The 16,790-nt window shown below is 42.5% G+C and overlaps 1 protein-coding gene across 1 annotated transcript in view; it reads left to right on the top strand.

Annotated features, from left to right (window-relative positions):
• ARSJ (arylsulfatase family member J) overlaps positions 1-14,045 on the top strand; it is a gene marked incomplete at both ends in the record, with an annotated part of 33,063 nt that extends 19,018 nt beyond the window's left edge. Inside the window, one exon of the mRNA XM_082281423.1 lies at positions 12,644-14,045. Within this exon, the coding sequence (XP_082137549.1) occupies positions 12,644-14,045 (1,402 nt within the window). The remainder of the gene's footprint in view (positions 1-12,643) is intronic.
• Positions 14,046-16,790: the final 2,745 nt, after the last annotated feature.

Raw genomic sequence — 16,790 nt, 5'->3', positions numbered from 1 at the left:
GTGTTTTATAGTGTGCACCCATTCCTGTGAGAAACCTGGTGAGGTGATCTGCCAGTGCTCTGACAATATTTGCAAATTTGGCAATGACTTACTGTGTTTAAGTTGTACAACTGTACACAGGGATGTTGATTTATGTTTGGTGGGACAAGTTATACACTGCTGTCACAAATGGGACAATAGAGATAAGAATGTTGTCACCCAGTGAGCTGACATGCTCTTTGGAGGGTTCACAGCTTCCTCTGGCTCCTTGTCTCCTGTGTGACCCATTGGAGCTACACCCCGCAGATTTGCTTAGGGAATGGCAAAGTCTCCTGCAGACAAAGCTGAGCAGATGTGATGTTGGAGTTCCAGCAGTGTTCCTGACATGTTCCCATGCCCTGAACACAGACACTGCTCTGTGGTGGTGTCACCACTCGTCACCTCTCTGTGGTGTGGCAGCACAGATGCTGCTACACAATGTCAGCAAATTGCTGTGGGGCTCATTTGCTCCTCCCTTAACCCTCCTGTCTCCTGAAGAGGAAAGAAATATTTAGCTTCCTCACTCAAGACAGATGCAAAGCATGCCTGATTCTTATCTCTTCTCCTTCCCACTTTTCTCTTTACAATCCCCACAGTTTCTGAATTTCTATCCCCACCCAGAGAACAATGTTGAAAATAACAAGAACAGATTCTAAATGATGATGCTTTGTTTGGCAGTACACCATCTTGTTAATTTTGATGTCATTGCCAGGATTATTAACCACTGAAATCCATAATTTCACAACCTGGACAGGACGTAAGTGATTTGGAAGCCACAAGTTACTTGCCACTGATTGAGTAATGTTCCACATAGTTAATTGTGCTTCAGAAGAATGGATGGGTTATGATCTTGCTGTTATGTTTTCCAACTAACGCTTGGCTCCCTCCAGAAGCCCTGGGGTTGGAGACCAAATATTTAGGAGCTGCTTTTCTGTGATGATGATAACTGTAGTTTGGCACCTCTGAGAAAACAGAGCATGTCCTTTTCATCTTGAAGGACCAGATTTTTTTTAAGGGAAGCCTAATAATGCAGATAGGGAATCAGTGGTCTTTTGTTAGTTCCTGTAACTTTTATTGATTTCATGGAGATTTAGGGACCTTTTTGAGAATCCCTATTTGTGTCTTTAGCTGTAAAAAATACAGAGTGATTTCTAAAATTCCTTTGGAAGTGCACTTAAACATTAGTTCAAGAACAGCCAGTTGTTTAAATCCATCCCATTCAAGAAAGCTCATATGTCTGCAAGGAATTTAAGCAGGTGTAGAAGCTCTATCCATACAAAGGGATCTTCGCAAGTCAGAGCTCTGTAGCTATTTAATGAATCACACACTGATAAATGCTAAATGTGTTTCCCTTTCTCCTGAACAACTAGTGTTTCTCAAAGAATCAGAATTTTATTTTTAATCTTTAATGTGTAATCTTCATTTTCCAGGGGGTGTTTGTCCTTAAATCCCTTCTCACAAGGTATGTGATGCTGATATCACTCTATTAAATAAATGTTTTCAGACGGGGGGGAGAGAGCCCCACAGAAGGCAGCATACAGTGCTGATGGTATCTCTACCTAGGTTCCATTAATGTGTTAGGAGCTGTTGGATATGTTGAGCACACACTGCCAAAACTTTGTGTGTGTCCCATTTACACCTCACTTACTCTTACCCAGCTCACTCCATTACATGAGTCATTTTTGTGGTATTTTGTCTGGGATCAAAATCACCTACTAGCATCTTAAATAAGGCACAGCTTCATTAATACATTAACATTTTATAGCAAATATTTTATGTAAGCTTTGTCTGCTTTTATACATAGTTGCTAGACATGTAAGAAACTCTGTTTCTAGATTTTTGTTGGACCAGCAGCGAGAGGGCACCTGTTTCCATTCCCTCCTCTATTTTATGCTCCATTTTATTTCCAGGGATGTTGCACCACAGCCCCAGTTCCTGTGAGGCTTTTGGACACTGCCTCAATGCAAGCAGCAAAGCAAGATGTGAGTGAGGAGCAGTGTGAATGAGAGTAAGGAGAGATTAGGGAGTGCGGCAGTGACATCCAAGAGAGCACTACTTGTTTTGCTAAGCCGGATTTAGGAGGGAAATAAAGAAGCATTTTTCCAAATCTCTTCATTATTCATTGCACAGTGGCCTAGAAACAGATGTGCTGTTAACCTCTGTCCCATATTAACTCCAGTTTGTTCCCTTATCTGCTGTGGGAGGCTGAGGGAGAGGGAGAAATGCAGCAGGGTGGTGCGAGGGGCCTTCGCACTGTCCGTGCCATGGTGTCTTGCAACCATCAAATGTGACACGGAGAGTTCTCCAATTCCATCGCATTGCTGCTCCACAGAGCAGCCTTACATTTCTCCTAGCCCTTGCCTAATTTGGGCAGGGGGCAAAGGTAGCAACTCAAATCCATTGCTACAGGAGCAGAGACCTCCCTGTGATGTACCACAGAGCTTCATCAAGTACCGTTAGTGACGGGACAAGAGGGAGGGGCCTCAAGTGGTGCTGAGGGGAGGCTTAGGTTGGATAGTAGGAGAAATTTCTTCACCCAAAGGATTGTCAAGCTCTGGAACCACCTGAAGCTCAAGTCATCACCCCTGAGAGTTTTAAAAGACATGTAGATGTGGCACTCAGGGACATGGTTTAGTGGTGGAATTGGCATTGTCAGGTCACTGGTTGGACTCAATCCTAGAGGTCTTTTCCAACCATGGGTTGCAGTGAGCTGGTCACGTACCTCCTGAAGTTGCTTTGTTCCTTTTGAGTTCCAACGTATGGTGCTTTGAATGCAGACATTTTACTTCACTTTTTAATGCTGTACTATACAGTGTGTACTATCTCTGATGTGGTAGTTAAAAATTGTCACAGAACTGACTGGCAGCCCTGCAACGCTGCTCTCCACTATTTCTCCCTGTGCTACCACAGCACACCTACATCCACTCAGATACTGGCAGTGAAAGCAGTTCCTTTCTCTGTGGAATCTCCCCTGTGAGTAAACAAAGATGTTCCATTTCCCCATGTTGTCAGTCAAGAACCTGTCATCTGGGACCCAGGTTAATGCAATACCTTATTATCTTAATCCATTATTTCTTTAGAAACCGTATACAGTGCGTTTGTCTTGATCAAAACCGAACTTGCATGTTGTGGTCAGTTCTGAGAAAGGGGTTTTAATATATTTCTCAGGTGAATCAGGCAATAGAAAGAAAATCCAGTAGCCAGCAATATGTGACAGAACTCATACATAACTGCTGGCAATCACTGTAAATAAGTAGGTGCCTGTAAGCACTGTATTTTAACAGGTCCAATTACAAACTGGTTTAGCATCAGGGTGAGGCTCATTTGCATCCTGCCACATCTTCTGTCAGGACTAAAAAGCCCATTTTGAGCTTTAGCTGTGTTGTGCGACAGACATAGCTCCATTCCTGCTCAAAGGGATGAGCAACACAAAAAACTCAGAAACTGGTATCAAAGTGTCAGAAGGACAAAAGAACTGGAGGTCAGTGGGGATGCTCAGGCTGAAAACTGTGCAGAACCCAGAAGACAGCATCTCTTGGCTCCCAGCCCTCCCTCCCTTTCAAGGCAATGTTATTCCTCTTCCTAATGATTCAGTGCCGCTGCTGTTGCCACTACGTGTCAGCCCAGAAAACCAGCAATATTGTTGAAGAGTCAAAATGGGTCTTCTTTTGTCCCCATAAAGCTGTTCTTCATATTATCAGGGCTGTAGCTTTTCTGGGAAAATTACTCTGGGGTGCCATGAAGAAATTGTGGGTGGTGTCTGTCTCAGGATACCTGTAGGGACAGCAGTAATGGGCATCACTCTCTCACTGCCAAGAATGAGACCTTAAACAAGAGGGGTCTGTGTGGGCACTGCAGCCTCTGTAAAACTTAAGCTTAGGTTGCTTAAGTGAATTACACACTCAGTACTGAGTAACACCTTATCATTTCATATGCAGCAGAATCAAATGCCACTGGTTGAAATGCATAATTAAACTCTAAAGACCTACACCAGGTATCCTGCTGTCTTGGTTTGCTGTGCGATACACCAGGGATGGAGGAAGAGATAATAATTTCCTTTTGATGCACATGTACACGTTTTAAAATGATGTTATGTGATAGAATGCATTAAGTGAGAACAAATAGAATAACAAGGTTGAGATGAAACAGAAATAATCATCCACAAATATTTCTTAATTAATCAGCATTCCCAATGAACCTCCACATGAAAAAAAGGAGTTTGATGCATTAATTCATAGACTCATTTTGATACTTTGATGACTCTGAGCAAAAATTTATGTAGAAGCGTATTCAGTTGAAATTGATGGAATTATCCTTTTATTTAAATCGGTACATATTGATTAAGGGGTGCAGAATCTGTTCTCTGTCCTGTAATAGAATCTTGGAGACAGTTGAGCTTGAGAGCAGCATCTCACAGAGCAGGATAATATTTCTATTATCAATACTAAAGGGAGGCTGTGGGTGTTACCACTTGATCATCATACTCTCACAATAATAATTTATCTCTCATTTTAAATTGCTGTCTTTAAAACTTATCCAAGGATTCAAAAGAAACTGAATGGCCTGTGATACACTTATGCTCACTAAAGAAGTGGAACTACGATGCTCTCCAATGTCACACTCAGAAATGGTGTGTTTATGTAGTTGTTCAGTGGTTAATAAAAAATCACAGCTGTCACAAAACTTGCATCTTGTGAAGGTATCTAAAACACTTCAGATGGCTCTGAAGCATGAAGAACATAGTCCTAATTTTTTTTTCAATGTCATAATGTTCTTTGATTATAAAGCAGTTAACTCTCTCAAATGATGCCATATAAGCCCGTCATGTGGTAGTTGTTAACCTGTATTTTACATCTTGTCATTGTGCCCTCAGTTGTCCTTGCTGTCAATTCAAGGTCATTTTACAGCATTTGGGTTGATATAGGCTCCAAGTGCTGGATGTATGAATAATAGATAAGGACAGTTTTAATTCAGAAATGGTACTAAATGCTCAAAATGAGTACTTTAATTAGAGAGTAATGTAAGACAATAACTGTTTGGCTGCTACCTTAAGGGCTGCCATCAAGTATGTCATTTTTATGAGAGATGTCTTCTTATGAAAGGCAACCATATAATAAATATCTTTCACGTCCCTTAGGTGCAGTCACTGAATAAATTCTTCCTGTATGAAGATGAACCAGCTTTCCTAAATTGTCACAGAATTAGGTGGAAAATATTTCACACATGTACATGGCAGGTTTTTATTTTCTGTCACATAAAAACACCTGTGTTATTAGCAATTAATATATTCTTTTAGACAGAATGCGACACCTTGAAGTTTTGCCCTGTCTGTAACAGTGACTAATCTGGGATGTTAGGAGACTCTGGCATGCTGTTCTCCCCAGCACAGCAGAGAGCAGAGGCCGGAATGAAGGCATCTCTGCTTTACAAACTGGTATGTGCCGTGTCCCTGTCCAGCAGGCGTGCTGGTCCTGCTCCAGCCTCACTTTGGGAGTACCCGAGGGGGGGATTCTTCAGCATGCACTTTTTAAACTCCATTTATCTCCTTTTCCTCTGTTTTTTTCTCCTGCAAAAATGACCAAAGCAGGACTAAAAATTCATCTCTAACTAATCACAGAGTCGTTTTAGGTTTCTTTCCCTTGTAACGTGGTGATTAGGTGTCATATCCGCTGGGATCTGTTGTTGCTGAGAGCCCAGAATTTGGTGGTGAGGTCTGAATTTGTGGTTGGCATGCAAAGCATTTAGTCGAATTGTTTTCTTTCCATGTCACTCCCATGTAGACATGAAACCGCGAGCACCGATTATGCAATCACACATTTTCCCCCTTTTTCCTAAATGAATTACAGTGATAAAGCTGGAAACGTTAGGCTCTGTTTCCACAGCTGCAGCAAACTGGGAGCAAAAAAAACAATAGCTGCATATACACATGTGCGTTCCAGCTGCTGCCAGTTCCCACATTCTCCTTTATCCTTGCTGTCCTCCCATTGGAGCAGATAAATTGCCTCAGTGATAGGAAAGGTCAGTAGCAGATAGGCTGCCAGTTTAATAACGTTTTGTAGAAAATCGGAATTAGTGTATGAAAATACTAATTGTAGCTTAATGTGGAGGGTGATTTAAAGTTCAAGCTTCTGGAACCAGGCAGAGTAACCCCGAGGAAATGCAGATGAAGGTTTCTGTTTCTTTTCCCTCCCAGCTTGGTCCCATAGTCAGATATTTTTCCTTTAAAGCTCACAACTCTGGAGACAACAGTTGCTTTCCCACTGTTCGCTGAGCTCTGCCTCACTCCTGGGGTGCCAGTTGCATCTGCAGGAGTTGGGAAGATAAAAGAGAGAGGATCTGGTGCATATCCTGGAGATACAAAGTTGTTGAAATATAGAGCTATGGAGAACAGCATTTTGTGGCGTGGCTCCCCAGTTTTCAAGCATTTCTCGGTGTCAGGTGATAAAAATCCCTTTCACAGGATAAATAATATTGGGGTGTAAGGACATTATTTAAATGACCAAATGGCAGCACTGGTGTGACATCAGAATTTTGAAATGATTCTGGGGTTGAGTTCATTTTGAGATCAAAATCCAAATCGCATTTGGTTAAACAAGGATACCTCAACTCCTGTAGGTCCTTGGAAAAAGGTCATGGAACAAAACTGGTAACATTATTACTCTGCAAGTAAATTGCTACTTTATTTTTCTTTTCCTGAATTTGATGGAAGAGCCTTAACTGATTTAAAACGACAATGAAAAACTTGAAAGTAGGGCAAGATACAGAATCTTCCAAATGACATATTTGCAATAGCATTGCCAGAGTGATAAAACAGTAAATAATGTGAGTTAGATTTTTTTATGTAAACACTTGGTTTAGAAGTAGATACTTCTTCTGCTCTGATTTATAAGCACATAAAAATTCAAGGGATAGAGCTGAGGATGAAATGAGTGTGTGTGTATGTCTGAGTGAACACTTCAGGTTTGATTTGTGTGGGCTGACACAGTGAAAGGCTGTGAAGGTTTGGAGTTTGCATTTAGTCTTTAATGTTGCATTTTCTTCTCTGATCCATTTACACTCATAACCCACCTTCACCAAAATTCCCAAGTCATCAGCCAGAAGATAAAAATGGTTAAGTGATAGATAATGAATGATAGAGTCAATATAGAAAACTGTCTTTTTCTGCTATTTTTGAAAGCTGAACTATGCACTTACATAGTGTAGGCTCAGGGCTCCTTGGGATAGGCTCTGAGCAGACTATGTTGCATGAAAACTTCTATGCTGGCATTTAGAAGTGTATCCCATGGGATCATACACAGTTGCCATAGATTGTAAACACTGAAGGAATGGGATAGATGGGACATAGTTTAACACGGTCTTGTCCAGAGCAGAGACTCAAATGTGCTTCCCTAAGGAGTGCCAAGGTGCCACTGTCTGCTTTGGCTCACGTGGGAGCTTGGCAGTTGGAAATCAGCAAAGTCAAGACTTGTCATCAGTCTCTTAGGAAAAGAATGGAAATAAGAAGGACATGAACATTTAGGAGACATTTTGCTTCTCAGCAAATTGACGTAATAGCAGTGAGAGAGAAGCACTGTGGCTACTCACTCTGACTTTGTTGTCATTAGTCTGAAGGGACCAGCACTTGCTGATGGCTTGGAAGCAAGTAATGTCAGGCTGTGATGGCTTTATATGCATCTCATTTAAATCAGCTCAGCTCTACGCTCTGCCCCAGTGTCTCCTGGATCAACCCACCCCTTCTCCAGCTTTACTCTGAGTTTAGGTTTAAAAACCTCAGCATAATCAGCATGAAACATTTCGTTTTTATGGCAGATATTTCTGCTGCAGAGTCATTTTTGTGTGATTTTTTCACACTGGTCCATATCCAACATGCCCATGATTGGCATCCCCCTGCCCTGCTCTTCACCAGCCTGGGTGGAAGACTGAAAGCAGAAGAGCTCCTGAACATCTCCTGTTTCCCTCACAAGCACCTTACAGAACTCAGAACAACTTTGAGGTGACTGAGAGTGAACATCCGTGCCCAAAAGAACAGCTTTTTCAAACGTAGAGCCTGTGGGCTCCACGCTAAAGCCTGAGTCTGCTATAAAACATTGTGTCTGTTTTCTCCTGCTGGTGATTGCGTCCTACTTCTGATGATTTGCTGGTGACAAATAGAATGCTGGGGTCTTTCTCCCCAGTAAGTTGGACCTCTGAGAACTGGGAGTCCCCAAGATCACAGATTTCTCCATTTTTCACTCACCTGGAATTCCTCTATTTTAGCTGTTGTGTTATACAAGTAGTTTCAGGTAAGATGTCAAAGACTGTTCTTTAGTGACCCCTAAATCTACGTTCTAGACTGGTATCTCCTTGTTGTATTTTATTATTTTTAACAAGAAAATGCACAATCGTCAATAATGATCCTTTTGATTTATGTAGCATGCAGACCTCAGTGCTGTCACTCTCTGTGCAACTCCTGGCACATGTGGGGTTTTTATTTAAAATATTCTTTTCTAAATCCTAGACTAGAGTTTATTATTTTAAAAATAGAGATTTTTTTCAACATATCCTGAGCTAGCAAGCATAATAAAAATACATTTTCCACATGTAATAACTAGAGCTATGCAAGCAAAAGTTCCTGAAATTAGAAACTTCCAACTGAGCTTCTTTGTTAATCTTCAGTGAGCCTTAAAAGAATCTCGGTTTGAAGACAATTAATGCAGTATTGAAAAATTGTGAGAGCTTGAAATCAATAGTGTTGTACATGCTCATTATGAAATTAGAAACATCCCAGCTTCTTCCTCAGTGCAGAACCCACCCTGAAGTTAAGGGGGAAAACACTCAATAGAAAACTCCTTAGGGAAAGATTTTTTAAGGAAAGCTGGTTTGGCCTACATATGTGTGAGGCTGCGTAGGGGATGTGAGGCGTGCCAGGAGAATCTCTTCCCCTCCACAGACCTTCAGTCCCGCTCTCTGCTGTGGGGGAATAGCAGTGAAAACGTGCACAGATTCTGTCACCGATCTCCTGCTCTGCGGATGAGAACTGGAAACTAATTCAGTTCTGAGGGCATCAGAAGGGGGAAGTGAAGCCTCTCACTGTTGGCACATTCCTCAGGCTCAGATCTCATTGACTCCAGTGTGCCCGTGGTGCTTTACATCCATAACACTCCGGCACTTCAATGTACAGTTGACCTTCAGCAACTTAATGGTCTCTACACCTTGAGACTGGAGGTAGGAGCAACGTGAAAGCCACTGCCTGAGCTTTGTGTCACTCTAAACTAAAACAGGAAGGGAGCTCGTGTTGAAAAGGGGTGTCATGAACTCATACTCAGGAACTCATAATCTGCTTATTTATTTATTTATTTATTTAAAATATTTCTCTGAGCATCCAAGAGGCAAAGGGCTATGAAGTCATAAGGATGCTCCCAGAGGGAGGCCGTTGCTTTAAAGTTTCCCCTACAAACAAGAAAACAGCTCAGTGTGTCAGTGAGCCAGCACCAAGCAGCTGCCTTGGCTGCAACACTTATCACAGTAGGTTTACTGTGAACATCTGAATAACACACCAGGAAAACAAAAACAAGAGTGGAAAATGCACAAAGAGCCATCCCTGTGTAGCAAAGAGAAATTAATTTTCGATATGCGTCTTATTGGCTGAACATTTCGCACAAATTTTACTTAGTTCCTTGTTCTTCAAATTTCAGATTTCATGTATTCTAAAGGAGACACCTGTGATCCAGAAACTCAGAGGAGTAGGGAGAAGGAGAGCACAGCACATGCATATAAAGTATTCCCAAGTCTTGAACCCCTACTCTTTATACAGACTCTAACCAGTTTATTGCTTTTATGTAAATAATGCCCATGAAGGTCAAAGTCTAAAAAACGATGAAATTAGATTCTGTGGCCTCTCAGCATTTGCTTAGATTTGACTGGTTACTAGTGCTGAAATTGTAATAATGAATTCCAGACTGTTCATAGTCCTAACTTGCTTTCTGCATCTGGGATTAAATTCAACCTATTTATTCTAAAAAATGGAAGCAATATGAAATCTATAGGATGTATCTCACAGAGGTTTCATGGCAGTTGGTAAGCTCATGACTTTCTCTGCTAGAGAATTCCCCCAAAATCAGCATCTGCCTCTTAATCCCTTTATGTTTTGCCTGGGTCAGTTTTTTTTTTCCTCTTGCACAGTCTAAGAACAGTTTCAAAACAGTCTTTTTGAGACACACTTCCTGTTGCTATTAATGCCATTTGCTTCCATATCATCCCTGTTTACTGCTCAGATTACTTTGCTTTCCTATAAATGCTCTGCAAGTCCCTTGAAAATGAAATACTTTCACTGAAAAAAAAATACTGGCAACATCATGAATCAATTAGAAAGGCATGTCATGCAGAAAAGTGAACAAATCTTGACCATTTTTGTAATGGTGAACAATCTTCTGAAATCAGAGGTTGATATCTCTTTGAAGCTTTTCTACACTTGAAATATTTTGACTTTAAATGTATTGGTTTGCAGATCCCTTTTTACACATTTGAGTATAAAAATGTGTCTCTGTGTGCCTATAGGTATATTCTGAAGCACAGCCATGCCAAAAATAGCACACAGACACACACACATCTGGGAAACACACCAAAGCCTCCTGCAAAAGGGCAGCAGCAGGGAATGTATGTGCATATAGATGGATATATGTTATATGTGCATTGTTGCCAGCATATTGAATAACTTCCTGAGGGCACTGCTGAAACAAGATGCACTGCTGAATGCCTGTATGACTGAGGCTAATTCTTGATATTTTTTGGTTCAGTATTTGTCAGATTAACAGTGTAGGAATCTCGTGCTTCGATCTCCAGTTGAAAAGCCCTCGCTGGGGAATCTGCATGGTGCTTTAGGAATTCTTGATGGGAATTAACATTGTTTGACTATCATGCTTTCTGTGCAGGCGTTGCCAAGAGGCACATTGGTTTGCAGTGTTTTGCACATTCTGTGTCCTGTTCCCCTCAGGCCCAGTTTCTCAGTTTCTAGAGGAGAAGGGTGGAAGGGTCTCTGTCACAACAGGATCCCTTTAGAGAAAATCCTGACCTCCAGCAAAATTAGCTTATTAGGGGAGAAACTGCCCAGCTGGGACTGGGGGCTGACCTTGTGATCGAGGAGGCTGTCAGAGTTAAGAAAGCAGAAACTATTGACTAAAACAGCCGGATGGAGACAAGGACTTTTCCAGTTGGATCAAAAAATGGGAATTTACTGAAAGGATTTAACAAGGCAGAGAAAAGAGAAGGGGAAGGAAATGAAATGCCTTGTGGACATAGTTCCCTCAGTAGTCCCAAACACGGAATGAGCTCCAGTATGGGGCACTGCCTGGCTTTCCTAGTTGTAGTTTACCTGTTTTAAGAGGAGATTATTGCAGCTGAACCCTGGGAAGGACGTGGGACTTGTGTGTGCGTGACATTTCTTTTGCAAAAGCAAAGTGTAGATCCCAGAAACCCATAATTTTCAGGGTGTGCTTTAACTCTCTCCTGCAGCACCTCCTGCGTTGTCAGGACCAGCCTGTGAGTTTGGGGACAATTGGGTGGCAGGGCTCCAGGTCCCCAGCCTGCCCAGAGACAATGCTGTGCAGAGGGGCCAGCGGGGGCAGAGCACAGCAGCAGCGCTGCAGCACGCTGGGTCCAGAGCAGCACAACACCCAGAGCTTCTGCAGGCAATTAGTGAGGCCAGAGCTTCTGGTTCCGTGGAAATTAGCTCCAGAATTAAATGGGAGTTACACAATCCTTACGGATTGCCAGCCATTAAAGACAGCTATGGCGCCTTCCAAGATCTTGGCCAGGAAGCCCTCATATGAAAGCAGACTTTAAGTTATTTATGGACAGGCAGAGCCTAATGGTTTTAATTTTCTAGATAGCTCAGGAGGCCAATCAGATTGACAATACCAGCAGAATATGTCAAGAAGCCCCAACTCCTGCAACCACAAATTAATAAAAACTGGTTTTGGGGGAGATCCGCAGTATTGGTGGACCTGGCTGTTCTATGCATGGCTGAGAATGGAACCTATTCTCACACTCAGGGAGAAGTTGTCTTTGGTTTACTATCTGCTGTTACAGTCTATTCTTTAGTGACAAACTGATATAAATATATCGGCCCTTGATTTTTGATACTTACTGCTGCCCATGCTGGATTCATTTTCTAATCATATGGAGGCCATATGTATTCTTTACACATAGCCTGTACTGCACTGCAGAATTTATTATCCCATCCTTTAAACATACTGCTCTTACACACTCAAAGCCCAGCATTTTTATATGCTGTAGATACGTTCACCGTTAGCGAGTTACGAGGCACTGTAAAAATTCTATTTATCCACGTAATTTTCTATAGTCATTGTTAAATGGATACATGTGGAGGAAAAAAGGGCGCCTCAAAGTACCTGTTCTCCTGTATTTGTAGGTATTTTGAGTAGCTCAGATCATGGGGGGAAACGTTTCATGCAGCAGTGAGACGAGGAAAGATTTGATAGTGTGACCAAGCTGGTCTTTGAAAGCAGCACACACAGACACAGAGAAGGCTGTGGCAGGCATAGGAATATTTTCTGTTAGGGTTAGGGTGTCCCTGCACCTGAGCATTTCCTCCACCAGCCTGATGCCTGTCTCCTCCTGCCTCCAGGTACCAGATCCACACGGGGCTGCAGCACTCCATCATCCGGCCGACGCAGCCCAACTGCTTACCTCTGGATAACGTCACGCTACCTCAGAAGCTCAAGGAGGTCGGGTACTCCACTCACATGGTGGGCAAGTGGCACCTGGGCTTCTACCGCAGGGAGTGCATGCCCACGCAGAGGGGGTTCGACTCCTTCTTCGGCTCGCTCCTGGGCAGCGGCGACTACTACACCCACTTCAAGTGCGACAGCCCCGGGATATGCGGCTACGACCTGTATGAGAACGACAACGCCGCCTGGGACCATGACAATGGCATCTACTCCACACAGATGTACACGCAGAAAGTGCAGCAGATCCTGTCTTCTCATAACCCCAGGAAACCCATATTCCTGTATATTGCCTACCAAGCTGTCCATTCGCCTCTTCAGGCGCCGGGCAGGTATTTTGAACATTACCGCTCGATAAACAACATCAATAGGCGGCGATACGCAGCCATGCTGGCCTGCTTGGATGAGGCCATAAATAACGTGACCCTGGCTCTGAGGAAGTATGGCTACTACGAGAACAGCATTATCATTTATTCTTCTGATAACGGTGGGCAGCCAATGGCCGGAGGCAGTAACTGGCCTCTCCGAGGAAGCAAAGGCACCTATTGGGAAGGAGGTATCCGCGCTGTTGGGTTTGTGCACAGCCCCCTTCTGAAAAACAAAGGATCTGTGTGCAAGGAGCTGGTGCACATCACGGACTGGTTCCCCACGCTGATCACCCTGGCGGAGGGGCAGATCGATGAAGACATCCAGCTGGACGGCTACGATGTGTGGGAGACCATCAGCGAGGGCAGGCGTTCCCCGCGGGTGGACATCCTGCACAACATCGACCCGATCTACACCAAAGCCAAGAACGGCTCCTGGGCCGCTGGCTATGGCATCTGGAACACTGCCATCCAGTCTGCCATCAGAGTGAATCACTGGAAACTGCTGACGGGAAACCCGGGATACAGCGACTGGGTGCCTCCGCAGGCCTTCAGCAACGCGGGTCCCAACCGCTGGCACAACGAGCGCGTCTCCTGGTCAGCCGGGAAAACCGTGTGGCTCTTCAACATCACGGCCGACCCCTACGAGCGCGTGGACCTGTCTGCCAAGCACCCAGAGGTGGTGAAGCAGCTGCTGCGGAGGCTCTCGCAGTTCAACAAGACAGCGGTGCCTGTCCGCTACCCGCCCAAGGACCCTCGCAGTAACCCCAAGCTCAACGGAGGAGTCTGGGGGCCGTGGTTTAAGGAGGATGAAAAGAAAAAGAAATCAGATAAAAGCAAAGGTGCGAATAAGCAGAAGAAGAGCAAGAACAAGAAAAAAGCAAATCAGAAAAAGGGGCAGTCGTTTCATTGCCGGTCACGTCTTGCTGGTGGGTAAACTCTAAACAGGCTCCTTGGCCAGGTCTGAGTCAGCCTGGCCCAACTTCTTGAACTTCTGATGGAATAGACTAGAAATTCCAGTTCTGCACTATGGATGAAAGTTGTCATCTTTTAATTTTGTTTCTGATTTCACCAGCACAAGGTACCTTAACACTCTGAGTGACCATGTGACAGACTTTCTCCTCCAGAGGATGAGTGGTCCTCACCCATCACCGACACATTCCAGATAACAACAGCGATAACATCTTGTTTCAGGAAACTTAGCTTTTATGGACAAATGATGGTTCCTTGCCTTAATTAGATGGAATCTTTGGAGAGCATGGAGATGTTAATGGCAGATATTCTCAAACTGAGAGATGGTTCAGAGGGAGAAAGGAAAAACAAAACCTGGAACTTCTGTGGGTCAGTAAGTGTTAGTCATCAACCTGTGACACGTTTTGATACAACACAGCAAAAACTGAAGCCATCAGGGTAACTTTCTAGAGATGCTGGAGAGGGGGGCATGATAGGAGGAAAGGCTGCTTTAAATTAGATTTTGTCCATTTTAAATAAATCTGAAATATTTTTAACATTTCCTAGATGTGCTGAGCTCCCCCCCATTTGCAGTAAAACTCATGACCAGCGAGCACACACCACGTGTAATTTATTACAGGCACAGACAAAAACACATCACCAAAGTGAATGTAATATTTAAACATTTTAAGATAACTATACAACAATATGTAAAAGATATAATTTATTTTACAGCAAATCCTTATTTCTCTTCCATTAAAACTTCCTGCCTGATGCAAGGTGCCCCTGTGGGTGCCAGGGTTGTTTGGGTTCTTTCAACTTCGATTTTTAAAATTTTATTTCCATCCTGTCATTCGGAGTTTATTTAACAGATCCATATCCTCAGAGTACTGTAAACCAAGGAAATACTGTATACACTGCTAGGATGAGGAAGGAGAACAATTCAGGTGCGTCACTGCATTATGTATTTGCCTCCAGTGGTTTTGAATGTAACAAAGGGTTTATTTAATTTAGGAGTCACATGAATATTGTTCAGTTTCTTTACAGAAGCTAGGCCATCTTGATGTTTGGGGGGAAAATCCTACTTTAAACCTTTTATTTATGTACCTATTAAAATAGTTTATTTTTATGGCATTCATAAAAGTAGTCTGCCTCTTTTTTCATCCAAGATAGCAATTCTGGCCTAGTTTATTTTAAACAAACTCAAGTAAGCTGTTTTATTACTATTATTTTTGGTGCAGGGATGTTTTATGACATTTTGCTTCTGAAACAGAATTTCTTCTCCCAATACGTGTATCATTTGAGACATGCTTCAAAGTTTGCCCTTTTCCAGGGTGTCTGCATGGATGATGAATGCATGGACTGGCTGCACATTCCTGGTCATCTGTGGTAATTGATAAAATGCACACACACATACAGGCTTCAAGATGAATTATGTTAAGTAAAATTGATGATTCATTTGTTGATTGGCTATAATGTGTTTTGGTAAAATTTCAAATAAGCCTGCTTTTCTGCAGTGTGTCTCTTGACTCAGAAGTTATATAAATGGATTATGATTGAAAAATTGAGCATTCCTAAAATCAGTGCGCACAGAAATCTGAATGAAATCCAACTGTCCAGCACTCCAGCACCTCCTGACCTTTTCAAAAGGCAACTAACTGCAGGTATATACTGCCAAAACCCAGCAAACTGCATACTTAAAGCTGTAAAGCAAAGTAAAGCTGCCATTAACAAAACACAGAAACCAGTCAGGCCGCTCTTAGAGTTACTTCTGCAATGAATATGCTGTGGAGAACACAGAATGGACTTCTTGGATAATTGCATGTAAATAATAATTATAGAAGGATGGTGTGTATCTGCGTAAGTGTTTAATATTGTCATCATTATTTTTCATGGTGTGTGGTCCTTCAGATGACTAATTAATTTCTTAGAAATCTGTCTAGCTTTTCTTCACATTCACACTATCCAGTGAGTAATCAGGAACTCAGATGTTCTCGAAATTCTCACTTTTTTTTAAAAATGTGCCATTGATGTCCTTAAAAGAAATGAGAATAACATCTTCAGATATTACACTCCAAAATATGATATATAAAATTCATATCTGTGAGGAAATACATTTCATTTTCCAAGGTAATTTTAAAAAGGCCAAAATTAGGTGTATAAATTAAACTATATATGGAGAGACTAAGATATTAATTTATTTTGGCATAATAGCAGCAAGGCAGTGTGATAGAGTGTTATCCTCATAGAAGTAATTATTGCCCTTTTCCCTGAAAGTTTTACGGTGGCTTTGGCTTTCCTTGGACCAAAACAGCCAGAGAACATTATTCTCTGGCAACATTTTATTCTATAATTATTTATATCTGTTCTCTCTCAGGCACAGTGGGAGTCCTTGAAAGTAACTGGTGCAAGGCGGAACAGTGGATCAGTTCTCTGTGTGTTAAAAAAATGTGCCACAGGAGTAAATGTTTGTAGAGTACACAGTGGGAGTACATTTCCAATGAATTTGATAATTTGATCTAGTAGCGGGCAAAAGTTGGCTTTGAGGGGGGTAGAAAATGGTCACAGTTTAGCTGCATTCCTGAATTTTTTGCTGAAGTGCTCCTGACATGAAAATACAGTGTCTGCTCTCACACAGCCCTTGTTTCCTCACTGCGGCGACACAACGGTCTCTGGTTTGTGGGGATGCTGCGTAGCTCTCAAACCCCAGAGCTCTCAGTGGCTCATACAC

Source organism: Coloeus monedula, assembly GCF_965178545.1.
Source record: "Coloeus monedula genome assembly, chromosome: 5".
NCBI classification, from domain to species: Eukaryota; Metazoa; Chordata; class Aves; order Passeriformes; family Corvidae; genus Coloeus; species Coloeus monedula.
The sequence above is the reverse complement of the archived record's forward strand: the minus strand, read 5'-3'. Positions and strand labels throughout refer to the sequence as shown.